Source organism: Daucus carota, chromosome 7 (genome assembly GCF_001625215.2).
Source record: "Daucus carota subsp. sativus chromosome 7, DH1 v3.0, whole genome shotgun sequence".
Classification (NCBI taxonomy): Eukaryota; Viridiplantae; Streptophyta; class Magnoliopsida; order Apiales; family Apiaceae; genus Daucus; species Daucus carota.
In genome coordinates, this window is record NC_030387.2 from 22,831,168 (window position 1) to 22,847,219 (window position 16,052).

The 16,052-nt window shown below is 36.8% G+C and overlaps 2 protein-coding genes across 2 annotated transcripts; one reads left to right on the top strand and one right to left on the bottom strand.

Moving 5' to 3' along the window:
* The first annotated feature begins 10,365 nt into the window (after positions 1-10,365).
* LOC108194744 (uncharacterized) lies at positions 10,366-11,565 on the top strand. Its single transcript, XM_017361682.1, has 2 exons — positions 10,366-11,085; positions 11,173-11,565. Exons 1-2 carry the CDS (start codon positions 10,366-10,368, stop codon positions 11,563-11,565), a joined length of 1,113 nt encoding a protein of 370 aa, XP_017217171.1.
* Positions 11,566-12,650: 1,085 nt separating this feature from the next.
* On the bottom strand, positions 12,651-14,155 carry LOC108194745 (glutathione S-transferase T3-like). Its single transcript, XM_017361683.1, has 3 exons — positions 14,069-14,155; positions 13,022-13,489; positions 12,651-12,947 (listed from the first exon to the last, which is right to left on the bottom strand). The coding sequence occupies exons 1-3, from the start codon at positions 14,153-14,155 to the stop codon at positions 12,651-12,653; spliced, it is 852 nt and encodes a 283-aa protein (XP_017217172.1).
* Between the last annotated feature and the right edge of the window lie 1,897 nt (positions 14,156-16,052).

The window sequence follows — 16,052 nt, forward strand, 5'->3', positions numbered from 1 at the left end:
CTTAGATTTATCTGATTTTGGCATAGGGAAATCTATAGCCAACTTGTTCTTACCATGTGGCTTTATTGGTGATGGAGGATCAATCAGGCATGGCTTGAATTCATTCACTGAAGATGACTCACCTTGACATTTTATGCTCTTGACTGTGACAGTCTTAGCTTTCTTTGATGGCCTCTTCTTCTTTGCAACTGGAGGAGCTTTGGATTTTGACACAAGAGCAAGTTGCTCCCCCTTAGATAGTGGCTCCCTCTCAGATGTAGGCAATTGTTCTCTGGAGGGTAGAGGCAGAGTTGCAGGAAAGTTTTCAGAGATGGTGGTTGATGTAGATGGAGCTGATGTTGATGGTGGTGTAGTAGAAACATTAGAGGTTGCAACAGTAGTAGCAGCAACAGGAGCAGTAGAAGCAATAGAAGAAGTAGCAGCTCTTGAAGACTTATCCCCTTTTTTGGAATCAGCAAGCACATCACTAGGAATAGGAATGTTCTGAGCTTGGAGGAGAGTAAGAAGTAACCTTTGTTGAGTGTTCTGATTGATGAGAACCTGATTAAGTTGACACTCAACATCTGATACTCTTTTGTCTAGAGCATCAATAGAAGCAGCAAGTGGAGAATCTTGATGCAACTTGGATCTTATGTTGGCCATGGTGTCATAAGACATCCTAGCATCTAGATTTTTCTCATTATCCTTCTTGACATCAGATACTGCATTGTGAAGATCTCCAATTTCTTGTCTGAGTTGGGTAAGGTGAGATTTGTGAAGTCTCAAGTTATCCCTCACAAACATAGAGAGAGTTTTCTTCATTGGATCTTCATCTTCAGCCCACTCCATTGCTCTTTTATATTGCCTTAGAATTTCAATCTTTGTGTCACCAAAATTGAATTTGGCTGAACACCCAATCTGGCATTTCTGAAGGCCCAGCTACTTCTTCATCTTCATCATCATCTTCATCAGCCAGGGAGTCATCATATTTGGAATCACCCTGTGTAGAGAGCATGCCCTTAGGAACAGCAGCATGTGCAATTTGAGCTCTCTCCAGTGCTTTAGATGTGTGAAGCAGCCCCAAAGTTTCTTCTGCTTGGACATTGGATTGGCCAGCCATAATTTGGTAGGCTGACACTGGATGAATGAATTTAGAGGCATCCAAGGGGTCCACAGCAGTTTCCATCCTTGTTTCTTCTGTACCTGCATTTCTCTCATTATCTCTATATTCTTGCATCAGGGTCTCACCCTGGCTCACCACACCCTCACCTTCACCATCTAAGGTGGTATCCACAATCTCTCCTTTTGCCTGGGAGGAAGAAGTTCGCAGCCTCTTACTCACATCCTCTCCTTTTGCCTGTCTGCAAGACAGCCTCTCCTCTAGCTCACTTTCTCTCAGCCCTAAAAGTGCAGTAACAATGATAAGTTCTTCACTAGCAGCTCTTGTGATAGAAAGATGATCTAATTGAGTTGCATCTGCTAGTGGAACTTCTTCTATCAATGGCTGAGGAATAGCCATTGATGCTACATTGTCATTCATCAACGGCTGATTGTTGTTAAGCACATTCGTTGACAGAACTGCACTTACCGATTGGTGAGAAATACCGATCGATGATGTGAAAGAATTAGCAATTGATGCATTAGCAGTTGATGCATCAACAGTGACAACTAGTGAATCTGTGAAGAGTGATGGATTTGGTAATTCCACAACTTCACTAGTAGTCATAGAAGAAATTGATTGATGACCCAACAAATCCTGTGAAGGATGATCACCAATTTCAGAGATTGACTTCTCCAAGAACAGAGTTGGAGAATTTGGGTGGGGGATGTTGTATAGTAGATCAACATCCTCCATATGGAAATCTGAGATTGGAGAGAGTGTTTCAACTGGAGGGGACTGTGACTCCACATTTGTTGGAGCCACATCAATCTGAATTTGAGAAGTAGTTTGTACTGTCACAAAATCTGTGATTTTGGACTGCACAGTAGTGTGTGTGGCAAGTGTCCTTTTCTTGTTTCTCCTAGAGAAGGTTTTGGGAGGTGTTTGGTCAGTGTCCCTGCCCCTCTTGTTCTGTGCTCTTGGAGGAGAGCTCTTTTCAATAGTGGCATCTTGTTGAGAAGATGTCACTAGCAATGTGTTTGATTCTATATTAATCACCACATCTTTTTGGGAAGATGTGGGATGGTTTGGCTGGACCTCACTCACCTCTCCTTCCTTATTCTGGGGGCTTCTTTGATGATCACCCCTCCCCTCACCACTAACCACCTTCACACTCCCCTCAGATTGTGAAGAAGTTGTTACAACTGGTATCTTTTGGGAGACACCAGAGGTGGTTTTCTAAGATTTGGACTTAGGAATTTTCTTGGTTTTGACAGCTTGGGTAGGAAGTTGGGGGTGTTCAACTTTCATTGCTGCACTGGAAGTAGAAGAAGGTTGGGGATTGGAAGAAGTAATGGGAATAGAAGGTACCTGCATTAGTGATGGAAGTGACAAGGGTACTTGCTCATTTGCAAGTATTCTCATCAAGTCACCACAGACCCTCTTGCTTTGCATCCGGCAGTCCATCTTGTTTTCTGGCTGTGCAACTACTAAATCCTTGACTAGATGATTAGCAATGATCATCAAGAATCTAGCAAAATAAATATTATTGGGTCTTCCTTCATGGGGACCCAATTTAGCAACAATTTCATACAATACTAAATTACCAATGTTAAAGTAGTCATCAGTTAATAGCATGTAGAACATGGATTGCATAGACATAGTGAAAGCATCATAATTAGACACTTTACCAGAGAAAACCTTTATAAATGAATCACAAAGAAAACTCCACTCTTTGCGCATATGGCGCCTAAGAATCTGTCCTAAGTTAGATAAATCACCATTATAGTGCATATTTCTAAGCATGCTGACAATTTCATTATCCCTAGGCAATCTATCAGTAGAGTTCCTAGGCAGATTAAGAGCAGCCCTAACAATTTCACCATCAATATTGTAGCCAGTACCATTGATAGTAACAGACAAAGTTTTGGAGGTTGGGTCATACCTGGCAGATGTCCACATTTGCTCAACAATCTCACAGAAGATAGTTGGAGCATGAAGCATGGCATATGAGAACTTACACTCCTTGATGAAATCCATCATGGTATGAAAAGCTTCAGCATTTTTCCCATCTTGACATGATTATTCTGCTCATAGATAAACCCAGTTCGACTTGTGTTCTTGACAACAGGCGCCATTGATGAAAAAGCTTAAGAAAAGATTAGGGCTTGTAGGAGTTGAGAGAGAAGGAGAGTTAAAAGTTTGCAAATGCAGGTGAAAAGTGAAATAAAATTAAAGGCAAACTATTTATACTCTCAGTAAGAGTAAATGAAGTAACCGTTCAAAAAGTAGCCAAGCGTCACCGATCGATATATACACATATGTATGTATATATCGATCGATAATTTAATGGGGAACTGGCGGTTGCTATTTTAATATATCAATGGCTAAATAAAAGAGTCATTGATGTGTTAAAATTTCATTTACTTATCCAGTGATATGTGACACACTATCAATTGCTAAAATAGCGATCGATAGTGAACATTTAGACTAAGATAGCACAATATCCCATCTGTCACTTATCACAGGCTGCATAATATGAGATAAAAGCTAACTAGAGAAATTTAACATACCAAGTTCACTTACTAATCTTGAGAATGTAGATTCATCAAGTGGTTTGGTGAAAATATCTGCTAGTTGCTTTTCACTGGGAACAAAATGGAGTTCAATTGTTTCATTCATCACATGTTCCCTAATGAAGTGATACCTTATGTCAATGTGCTTTGTTCTTGAGTGCTGCACTGGATTCTCAGTTATAGCAATAGCACTTGTGTTGTCACAGAAAATAGGGATTTTGGAGATTCTCAATCCATAATCAACTAATTGATTTTTCATCCATAAAATCTGTGCACAACAGCTTCCAGCAGCAATATATTCAGCTTCTGCAGTCGATGTAGAAACTGAGTTTTGCTTTTTGCTGAACCAAGAAACCAGCTTGTTTCCTAGAAATTGACAAGTACCAGTAGTGCTTTTTCTGTCAATTCTACACCCTGCATAATCAGCATCTGAAAAACCAATTAAATCGAAACCAGAATCTCTAGGGTACCAAATGCCAAGATTTAGAGTACCCTTGAGATATCTGAAAATCCTATTAATTGCTATTAAATGAGATTCCCTAGGATCAGCTTGGAATCTAGCATAAAGACATGTGGCAAACATTATATCAGGTCTACTGGCTGTTAAATATAAAAGTGAGCCAACCATGCCTCTATAACTTGAAATGTCCACTTTCTTTTCCTTAGTATTCAATTCAAGTTTAGTGGCAGTGGCCATGGGAGTTTTAGCAGTTGAGCAATTTATAAGATCAAACTTTTTCAATAAGTCGTAGACATATTTAGTTTGACTTATAAATATGCCATCACTTACTTGTTTGACTTGCAAACCAAGAAAGTAGGTCAATTCTCCCATCATGCTCATTTCATATTTACTTTGCATTAGCTTGGCAAACTTTTTACAAAGTTTCTCATCTGTAGACCCAAATATAATGTCATCCACATAAATCTGAACAAGTATACTAGAACCATTAACATTTCTATAAAATAATGTTTTATCAACAGTACCTCTTGTGAAGTGATTCTCAAGAAGAAACTGTGATAAGGTGTCATACCAGGCTCTAGGTGCTTGCTTCAATACATAGAGAGCTTTCAGGAGAAGATACACAAATTCTGGAAAATTTGGATCTTCAAAACCAGGTGGCTGACTTACATAGACTTCTTCTTCAAGCTCACCATTCAGAAAGGCACTCTTGACATCCATTTGATAGACTTTGAAATTGGCATGGGCAGCATAAGCAAGAAAGATTCTGATGGCTTCAAGTCTGGTTACAGGAGCAAATGTCTCATCATAATCTATTCCTTCTTCTTGACAGTAGCCCTTAGCAACCAGTCTTGCTTTGTTCCTTGTCACCACACCATTTTCATCCATCTTATTTCTGAATACCCATCTTGTACCAACAATTGCTCTATCTTTGGGTTTGGGTACCAGCTTCCATACTTTGTTCCTTTCAAACTTATTTAGCTCTTCTTGCATAGCTAGAATCCAGTCAGGGTCAAGAAGAGCTTCTTCAACCTTTTTAGGTTCTTCCTGTGATGGAAAGCTGTTGTATAGTAGCTCTCCTTGTTTTGACACCAGCAGCAGCATCTCCAATAATAAGCTCAAAGGGATGATCCCTTGTCCATTTTCTTTGTGGAGGAAGATTTGATCTGGATGAACTGGCTTCATTTGTAAAGTCAGTTTCATTTTGAGAAGCTCCCCCTAAGTGTATGGACCTTGAACTACTAGCCATTGATGAACTAGTATTGAATAAATCATTAGCCATTGATGTAGATTGAGTTACATCAACTGCTGTTCTGGTATTGGGTAAATTATTACCAATTGATGGAGGAATCACATCAGAATTTATATTTTCAACACAGTCATCATCATCACTTTCCAGTTCAATTATTCCTTCAGATTCATTTTCAAATTGAAGGATATCATGAAATCCTTCATCATCTAAGCCTTGTATTTTTTTGTCATCAAACATCACATAGACAGATTCCATAACAATGTTTAATCTTAGATTATAAACTCTATAGGCTTTTCCAGCAGCATATCCAACAAATATTCCTTCATCTGCCTTTGCTTCAAATTTACCAATATTTTCACCTTGATTTCTTAACACAAAACACTTGCATCCAAAGACATGCAGAATGTTCAATGTTGGCTTCTTCATAGAGAGTCATTCCTTGTGCATGATTTATCAAAGAGATATTTTGAGTATAGCATGCTGTGTTAACAGCTTCAGCCCAAAAGTAAGTTGGCAACTTTGATTCTTCAAGCATTGTTCTAGCAGCTTCAATAAGAGTTCTGTTCTTCCTTTCAACTACACCATTTTGTTGGGGAGTTCTTGCAGCAGAGAACTCATGGTGAATACCTTTATCTTCACAGAAACTCTTCATAACAGAGTTTTTGAACTCAGTCCCATTATCACTTCTGATGCTTGAGACTTTTCTTCCTGGATCAATGTTGTCAACTATCTTAATATGATTGATGATGATTTCACTTGCTTCATCCTTGGAGTGAAGAAAATAGGTCCAAGTAAATCTTGTAAAATCATCCACAATCACAAGACAGTATTTCTTCTTTGAAATGGACATTATGTTGACTAGTCCAAACAAGTCCATATGTAGAAGCTGTAGAGGTCTATCAATTGATGATTTCAGTATGCTTTTGAAAGAGGAATTTTTTTGCCTTCCAATTTGACAAGCATCACACAGACCATCTTTGGAAAATTCCAATTTTGGCAATCCTCTAACAAGATCTTTTCTCACAAGATCATTCATAGCCTTGAAGTTTAAATGAGACAGTTTCTTATGCCACAGCCAACTGTCATCCAAGCTTGCTTTGCTGAACAAGCAAGTGAGGGAATCTGCACTGGTAGAGTTGAAATCAACTATGTAGACATTGCCTTTCCTATTTCCAGTTAGAACCACTTTGTTATCTTTCTTATCAGAGATAACACAGGCTTCTGTTGAGAACCAAACTTGATGTCTTCTGTCACAAAGTTGACTGATGCTAAGCAGATTGTGCTTAAGCCCTTTCACTAATGCAACATTATCAATGATGACATTTCCTTTTGAAATACTGCCATATCCCAGAGTAAATCCTTTGATGTCATCTCCAAAGGTAATACTTGGGCCAGCCCTTTTCTCAAACTTGCTGAGCAGGGTAGAATCTCCAGTCATGTGCCTTGAGCAGCCACTATCAAGATACCAAAGATTCTTTCTTCCTCCCTGCACAGATTCAAGACACTTTAAGTTGATTTTGGTACCCAAGCAGTCTTGGGTCCAGTTTTGTTAGATATAACCTTTGGTTTAGAAGAATTAATTTCTTTGGATTTAGAAGGCTTGGAAACAACTTCATCCTCAGAATTAATTTTCTTAACCTTAGGCATCACAGCAGAATTAGAGGAACCAGCATTAGTAGAGTTCACAGAAAATTGATTTAAATTAGCATGATTCATGTTGACATGAGGGTTGGACACAGCAGGCATGTTAAATGCACCAAAGAATGGATTAGGCATGAAAGGCATATTAGCATATTGAATGGGAGCATGTGGAAACATAGACATATAAGGTATGTGAGAATTCATCATAGGATTAGGCATGCAATAATTAGGTAGAGCATTTTTGCAGTTAACAGCAAGATGATTAACACTACCACATTTAGAACATGTTTTTCTGACAGCATTCTTGTCAGGTGTGTAATCATTCTTTTTGTTGATTCCAACTTTGCCATTCCTAGAGTTCTTCTTCTTTCCTTTTCCAGCTTCCATTCTTTCTTCACTATGACCAATCCCTTCTTTTTCAATCTTCTTGGAACTCCCAGATTCCTTCACAAAATTCTTATTGATGGGCCCATATTTCTTATCCAACTTCTTGAGTTTGTTTTCATCAACTGCTGTTTGATTCTTTGATGGATAGCTTTCATCCGTTGATTGAGTATCTATCAATGGATGATCACTATCCACTAAGAGATCAGATTCATCTAACAGTTTGTTGTTCTTTTTCCAGGAATTTTTACAAGATTCCTCAAGAACTTGTGTGGAGCACATGTTCTCAAGAACATTGCTAGAATCCTTCCATTTAGCAATTATCTCTTGTTCCCTTTGCAATTTCATTTTGAGAATTTCTTCTCTTATCAGAACAGCCAACAACTCATCTTTGGCAAGCTCAGAAGACTTTTTGATTTTATCCATTTGGATTAGATCAGTTTCAAGCTTTCCATTTCTTTCAGTAAGCAAATCATTAGTCCCTTTGATTCTAACATTTTCTTTTGTTAGAGATTTAAGAGAGACTCTAAGATTATAGATTTCATTAGACATGTCATCAATGATTTGCTTGCATTGAGATTTAGAGAGATCAGATGTGGTGGCAGTCTTTACCTGTCCATTGCTGGTGGTGGAAGAATCAACTTCATCTCCTATTGCCATCAAGGAAAGGTTGACATGCTCCTCATTGTCAGAATCACCTTCATCAGCAGCCCAGTCATCATCCTCAGTTATGAATGCCTTTTCCTTGCTTTGCTTGAGTAGATCAAAATATTTTCTTCTGTAATCTACATTTTCTGAAGATGATCCTTTCTTTTCAGCAGAAGGTCTTCTGCACTCATTAGAGAAATGTCCAGGCAGACCATAGTTGAAGCACTTGAATTTAGATCTATCAACCATACCAGATGGTTTGGATTGACTTCCTTTGTTGAAAGGTCTAGAGCTGACATCATTCCTTTTGAATTTGAGTTTGGAGAATATTCTGGCAAGAAATGCTAGATGTTCATCAAGATCATCTAGCTCATCTTGAGCTGAAAGTTCTTCATTTTCTTCAATAATTTTTCCTTTCTTCTTTCCATCATCCTTCTTTCCTTCACAAGCAGAGCTGCTTGAGGTCTTTCCAGCACTCACAGACTTTAATGCCTTCTCCTCTTCCTCTTCCTTTTCTGCTACAAGAGCCACAGTTTTCTCCCCCTTGGAGTTCTTTTACAGTTCTTCATCTTGCTGTATTTCAAGCTCATAAGTTTTAAGAATACCATATAATTTGTCAAGAGAGTATTCATTAAAATTCTAAGCCTGTCTTAGAGCAACAGTCATAGGTTTCCAATCTCTTGGTAAAGCTCTCAAGAATTTGAGATTTGAATCCTTGACCATGTAGATTCTGCCATACAGCTTTAATCCATTTAACAGTTTTTGAAATCTGTTAAACAAATCATTTAGAGATTCTCCAGATTTAGAGTGAAAGCTCTCATACTGTTGAACAAACACCTGCATTTTGTTTTCCCTAACTTGATCAGTGCCTTCACATAGAGTTTGAATAGTGCCCCATACTTCTTTTGCAGTTGGACAGTTGATAACACTATCAAACATGTCATCATCAATACCATTGAAAAGAATGTTCATGGCCTTGTTATCCTTGTGTACTTCTTTCTCATCTTCCTCAGTGAACTCAGAAGGATTTTTAGGCACTTCAACATCTTCTACTTCACTTCCATCAAGTCTCAGGGCAGTGTTGATTTTAACTGGAACATGTGGTCATTTCTCAATACAGTTGGTGTAGCTAGGATCCAAGGAGAGAAGATGCATCCCCATTTTTACTTTCCAATGAAAGTAGTGTTCTTTGACCAGCATTGGAATCTTGACTCCTTCATCTCTTCTTCCCATTGTTGATTGTCTTTAGGATCTGAAAACTTCTTGTATGTTAGAAGCCCAACTCTTATACCAATTGTTATTTAGACAATGCAAACAATAAGTAAGATTGTAGAAGGGGGGGTTGAATACAATCTACAAAAATTTCAATAACTTTTTGCACAACAGATCATATTCAAACTACAAGAGAATATAAAAGCTAAAACAGAAATTTAAAGAACAAGGGTCTTAAAAATTTCAGGTGGATTGTTTGATCCACCTGAGAGATTTTTATATCAAGAACCTTCCGAGTAAAAATACTTGGCTGCTTACAAAAGAATGAAGAGCAGAAGCTTACAATTTCTTGCTAACTTTCTCTAGTGCTTTGCTCTTCAGTTCTTGGTGTTTTGATACTTTTAAAATGTAAAATTACAAAGTGAATATATACTATTACAAATAAAACTAGTTTGTAAAAGCATTGTCCTACTCAGTCTCTAGCTAAAACAAATATAGAATTTCTTGGACTTGATACAGCATTTGGCAGCTTGAAATCCTTGTTGTTTTGCCAGAAATGGTAGGCTTCGAGGTTCTCAATATTTGACTAAACTGCTTTTTGTTTAGCTTCCAAAACTGGTGCAGTATCTTTCATATCAACCCATGTGCTCTTTGTCTTTATCTTGACTTGTTACTGTCAACTGCTAATCATCAACTGCTAATAATACGAGTTGATACTTTTCTGAAATAGCGGTTGATAGTCTTCTTTGAATTATGGGATAATGGTGTTGATGTAGCGGTTGATAATCTTCCTTCTAATTAGCCATTGATACTCCATGATTAGCGATCGATCTTCACTTCACTTGGATAGATTACATGACTTCTCATATTTACAATTATGTCACCCTATCTACACATCCATTGATAGATCAACTGCTAATCTAAAAGTATACATATTATTACATCAACTGCTAAGATACTCCAGCTTTGTTACAATACCTCATCAGCCGTTGATGGGTTAATCTGATCAATTGATACTGCCTTAGCATGCTATCAATTGATCAGCTACATGCAATTTTCTTCTAAGTAAGAATAAAATACTTTGTATCATCAAGCATCATATATTCCTAACACTATGTATGCAAAATCAGAGCAGATGCACAATCCAAGTCGTCATGTCGGGCCAGTTCCTAATCGTCGATTTATTGATCGTAATAGAGCATTAGGTCATCAACGTATATATAGGGATTATTTTGGCGACAATCCTACATATCCCGATTATATTTTTCGTAGAAGATTTCGTATGCGAAGAAATTTGTTCTCGCGAATTGTAGAAGCCTTCGAGTCCCACGACTCATACTTTGTGCAAAGGTTTAATGTTGTTGGAGTCCCAGGACTATCAACACTTCAAAAGATAACTGCTGCAATGAGAATTATCGCATACGGAGTATTCGTTGATGTCGTAGATGATTACATTCGTATTGCTAAAAGCACAGCCATCGAAAGTGTTAGAAAATTTGTGATAGCAATTGTTCATATATTTGGTGAGCAGTACTTAAGAAGTCCAAATGACGCTGACATTCAAAGGTTAATGGAGGTGGCTGAACAGAGGAGATTTTCGAGAATGTTAGGTAGCATAGATTGTATGCATTGGAGGTGGAAGAACTGTCCAACCGCGTGGCATGGGGCTTTTTTATGTCGTTATCATGAGCCAACTATCATTCTTGAAGCTATAGCTTCACATGATCTTTGGATATGGCACGCTTACTTTGGATTACCAGGGTCACTGAATGATATAAATCTTTTGGATCGTTCTAATTTATTTTCTGAATGGGCAGAAGGACGAGCACCCAAAGTTTAATATACAATTAACGGTCACGCGTATGATATGGGATACTATTTAGCCGATGGCATATATCCACCCTATCCCACCTTTGTGTAGACAATTTCTGCTCCCCAAGGGAATAAAAGAAAGCATTTTGCTCAAATGCAAGAGTCGGCCAGAAAAGACGTTGAACGAGATTTCGGAGTGCTTCAAGCCAGATTTGTTATAGTGCGTGGACCAGCTCGTTTTTGGGATATTGAGACACTTAAACACATCATGTTAGCATGTATAGTGATGCATAATATGATTATTGAAGATGAAAGGGATCTACAAAATCTAGATTATGATTATGAGACATTTGACGAAGCACTTTCTATTCAAATATCACATGAAAACACAAGTACAACTCAAGAATTTATGCAGTTTCACCATCGAATTAGAGATAAAAGTGCTCATATTCAGCTTCAAAATGACCTTGTGGAGCATTTATGGGAAAAATTTGGTGGGTAGATAGTTCTCAGGTGGTCTGCTGTTTTTGTGGGCTTTGCTGTTGGTTCCCTGTCCTGCTGGATTTTTTGTTTGTTCTTAGTCTGTTGTTTTCAATTTCTCAGTCTGTTGTTAAGCTTTCCTTTCGCAAAGAAGGGTTTCTTTTCATGAATGGATGTTTTAAAAAAAGAATATGGTTAAAGATTGTATTAATTCTGTTTTGGTTGTGTTATATTTAATCACTTAGTACTTTAATCACTGTTTTGCCTAAATATGACATTTGTACTTTGTTAATGATGTTGGTCTGAAATATTCTTGTATTTCAGCAGGTTATATATCTGTTAATGTGATTAATTTACTGTTTAGAGCTTCTTTTTCTGTCTTCTGATGGTTTCTTGATTTCAGCTTAATATTCAATATACAAGTGAGGGGATGCAAGAATGTAGTTGCAGGCTTAGTGTGTTCCATGAGGTTTTGTGGTGATTCACATTCAAGCAAAGGTTCTAGTTATTTAGAGCTCATACTATTCATGTCGAGCAATAACTATTTCTTACCATTTTTACATTGTCTGCAGGCTCCATGCATATAAGATCAGTTTACATTGTCTGCAGACTCTATTTATTTACAGTAAGTAGCACAACTCATGAAAAATTCACTATAAGTAGCATCACAGAAATAGAACTACTATACATCACAGAAATTGGTCTGGTAGATCATTCACAAATTAAGGCAATCATTCACCAGCTTCATTCACAAAAGACTACAAAATTAGCATCATTCACTTGCACTGCTACCATTCACAAAATAAGGCAATCTGCCAAAGCATCTAGACATTTAATAACTTCACAAAAGATTTAGAGGCGGAGAATGTATTATCTATATAGAAAAACGAGTGCGCCTTCTTTCCATGATTTCTTGTTTCCTCGAGTTAAAATATTCAACTTCAATAGCTCCCATAGCACTTGTATCCATTGCCATTATTTTTGCATCAGCTTCATCTTGTTCCTTGATTTCTCTTCTCTTGTCACGTTCATCCTGCTCCTTTGCTAATTGTATCATCTCCTTAAGGTGTTCATTTCTTTGTTTTCCAGATTCAAGTAAATCAGCTCTCATTTGTTCCAAAATTGCAGCTCCACCATTATCATCACATTCACTTCCCATTCTCTTTTTTTTTTCTTTTGCAGCTCTTTAGCAGCCTTTCTTCCAACAGGCCTTTCAAATTCTGATTTCTCTAACATTTCACATTCTTGTGAGGAAGAAAGTGGGGGACTTTCTTTCCGAGCTTTCGATTTTTTGGTAGCAAACTCAGTATTCCATTTCAGCAAATGCCTTAGCATATTCCAGCAATGCTCCAGAGAAAAGGTAACATTGAGAACATCCTTATACAGCTTCTTTGCATGTGCAATCTGTTGTTAGCCACAATATTAGATAACTACTATGATTAACAATCAATTATTAGCCAAAAAAGAAGGATGATTACCTTATCAAGTTCTGTAAACCCACTCCGTCCATCAAATTGGTTATAAAATCCTTGAAATTTGTTGACTCCAAGTTGAATCACAGACCAGCGGTGCGTTAACGAAGTGATACTACGATCAGATTTGAAGTATTTATGTTTCATAAAATAGCTTTGTATTCTCTGCCAATAAGTACCATTTGTTTGATCAGAACCCGTAATCGAATCTAGTGAAATACTTTCCCACGCTGGAATAAGCATTTCATCTTCTTGCTTTGTAAAATTTTTAGTTCTAGCCCTTTTTTCTTTTGCTTTTTCCGGAGAAACTTGAGATGGAACAGGAGTTGCTTCAACAATTTTTTCTTCACCGATTCTTTGTGAAAAATAAAAGTTTTGAGTTGGCCTTGCAAGCTCCTCATACTCAGAATATTCTGAGTTAAGCATGTCCAGAAATGAAGACACTTGATCACTGGAATTCGTCTCGAAATGCACCTAATAGTTATATGTCACAAAAAATGCAAGATTTAAATATCAAATTTGTATTAAAAAAATAATGGACTTTATACTGAATAATCCTGGGGTTGATGATTCTGTGATCCCATCTACTTGAATTGGAGTGGTTCGCCAAGAAAGTCCTGGGGACTTTTAGTATCTCACTGATAGAAATAAAAGAGGGGAAGGGTGAAAAGAGAGGGAAAGAATGAGAAAGAGAGGGAAAGGATAAAACGAAAAGGAGGGAAATAAATTTTTTATTCATAAATAATATATAGGTAGTGGCTAGTGGTTACTTAAAAATAGGTAATGGCTAGCATATTGGAGCATGTGCTAGTGATTTAAGAGCTCACTAGGAGAGTGTTCGAGTGATTTTTTTTGGTTCATTACCTAAACGTGAGTTTAACACATCTTATAGGTAACTTATTGGACTTGCTCTAAGCTGCGGTAAATGATGGCAAGAGGGCAAAAGGTGAATGGCATAAAACGTAATATAACTAGAAAAGAGAGGGTGAAAATGATGGTGCCGGCGCTCTTTTATCAAGACATATCACGGCAACTGATTAGGCCATCACTCACTCCCACCGCACCCCCTCGAAAATGACTCGCCACCTCACCGCACCGAGTCCTTTCCACGGTCCAATGAGGTGGCCACGCGTGGCGCATTCGTAATGGCTTTGGCTTCCTGCCTCGATCCGTGTAAATTCCAGAGGGCAGAGGTAAAGTCCAAACGGCCTTATGACACGTGGCTTGATGGGACGACCTGCCAACCCCTGGACAACAACGTTCTCGTGAAACTTGTTTTTATTGGACACCTTTCACTTGCCCTTTGTTTCTCGAATTGTTGATGCGTTTACCGTAAATCCGTGGCTTGCGTTTAACGAGTATTATCCCGTGCTCGGGTCGGGTTGGTTTAGTTTGGTTCAAGATTAAATTTTATCGAGCATATAGAAATATTTGATTATTGAAATATTTGTTATAAATTTTTTTGTTTGATAATAAATAATAGGGGTGTGCACGGGTCGATTCGGCTCGGTTTCTACCTAAAACCGTTACCGAACCGTGTATTTCGGTTCGGTTTTTAGGTAGAAACCGTAACCGAACCGTTTCAAACGGTTTTTTCCGGTTCGGTTAACCGTTGGTCGGTTTCGGTTTTTTTCCGGTTTTTATATGATTGGAAGCTACTACTCCCTCTGTCCCATTTTAACTGCCTTTTTAGAGAGATGCACACAAACCAATTTTTACATTTATGGAGGTGTTTATTTGAATACTTTTACCTAGTTACCCCTAATAAAGTCAAACTAAACCACTATTTGTATTGCATAGAAAATATAAGGTGCATTAATGAGGGGTAGAATTGAAATTCACCTACCAAATAGTTCACGAAAACAAGAAAAAATCACTTATTTTGGGACAACAACCAAATTCTAAAAAGGCTGTTAAAATGGGACGGAGGGAGTATACAAATTTAATACTTTTATTAATTTTAGAAAAATATTTATATACTTATTATATCAATTTCTCTTACTAAAATATATAATTAATATATTGTTGCACATATATATATATATATAATATGTTATATATAATAATATATAATAAATGTTGTATTTTTATTATATATCATATAAACGGTTTGGTTTTTTGGTTCAAACTACTATACAAATTTAATACTTTATAAATTTTAGAAAAATATTTATATACTTATTATATCAATTTCTCTTACTAGAATATATAATTAATATATTGTAGCACATATATATTTAATATGTTATATATAATAATAAATGTTATATTTTTATTATATATTATATAAACGGTTCGGTTTTTCGGTTCGGTTTTAGGGGTAAAACCGTAACCGTTACCAAACCGTTATATCGGTTCGGTTCGGTTACGGTTTTTTTCGGTTTTTGTCGGTTACGGTTTTTCGGTTTTTCGGCTCGGTTTCGGTTTTCCGGTTTTTTTTTGCTCACCCCTAATAAAAAATATTTTGATTATCCAAATTTGTATATAATTGATCATTATAAGTAATTTTCTTTGATAAAAAAAATTAATTCATTAACTAAAAGTCATACGACATCTGCAAATACAATCGAAATTAGACAGACGCATAAGAATATCGTTGTTGAATCTTTCTTTTTTGGAGAGACAACTAAGCGATTTGAAGATGATTTGAATATATGTAGAAGTATGATTTTTTTACACCTCAAATTACGTGAAAAAAGTCAAAACGACACTTATTTTGGGCAGGGCCGTGCCTGAAATTTAAAGTGCCATGTGCAAAAATGTAAAACATGTGCCCTAATAGTCTGAAATACAACTATATGAAATAATAAAATTTGACACAAAACTGTAAAAATCATATTACAATTAAAGTGCATAAAATATTTTTTTTTCATATTATAAAAATTAACTGAAAACTGTAAAGAAATTAAACAAGTACATAGATAACATAAAATTATCTGAAAATTGTTCTTCTAGCATTTTTTGAAGCAAAACTATTTTAATGACATAAAATTTTTTGAAGCATTTTCTAACAAACTATTTTCATATTTGATATATA

What these genes read in the sequence shown, in the direction of transcription:
- LOC108194744 (XM_017361682.1), top strand. Translation starts at nt 10,366, where the DNA reads ATGTATGCAAAATCAGAGCAGATGCACAATCCAAGTCGTCATGTCGGG. An exon ending in CAGAAGGACGAGCACCCAAA is followed by an intron (nt 11,086 to 11,172) that starts GTTTAATATACA and finishes ACCTTTGTGTAG; the next exon opens with ACAATTTCTGCTCCCCAAGG.
- LOC108194745 (XM_017361683.1), bottom strand. Translation starts at nt 14,155, where the DNA reads ATGCGCCACGCGTGGCCACCTCATTGGACCGTGGAAAGGACTCGGTGC. An exon ending in TTCGAGGGGGTGCGGTGGGA is followed by an intron (nt 13,490 to 14,068) that starts GTGAGTGATGGC and finishes TATAACTATTAG; the next exon opens with GTGCATTTCGAGACGAATTC. An exon ending in GGTTTACAGAACTTGATAAG is followed by an intron (nt 12,948 to 13,021) that starts GTAATCATCCTT and finishes GGCTAACAACAG; the next exon opens with ATTGCACATGCAAAGAAGCT.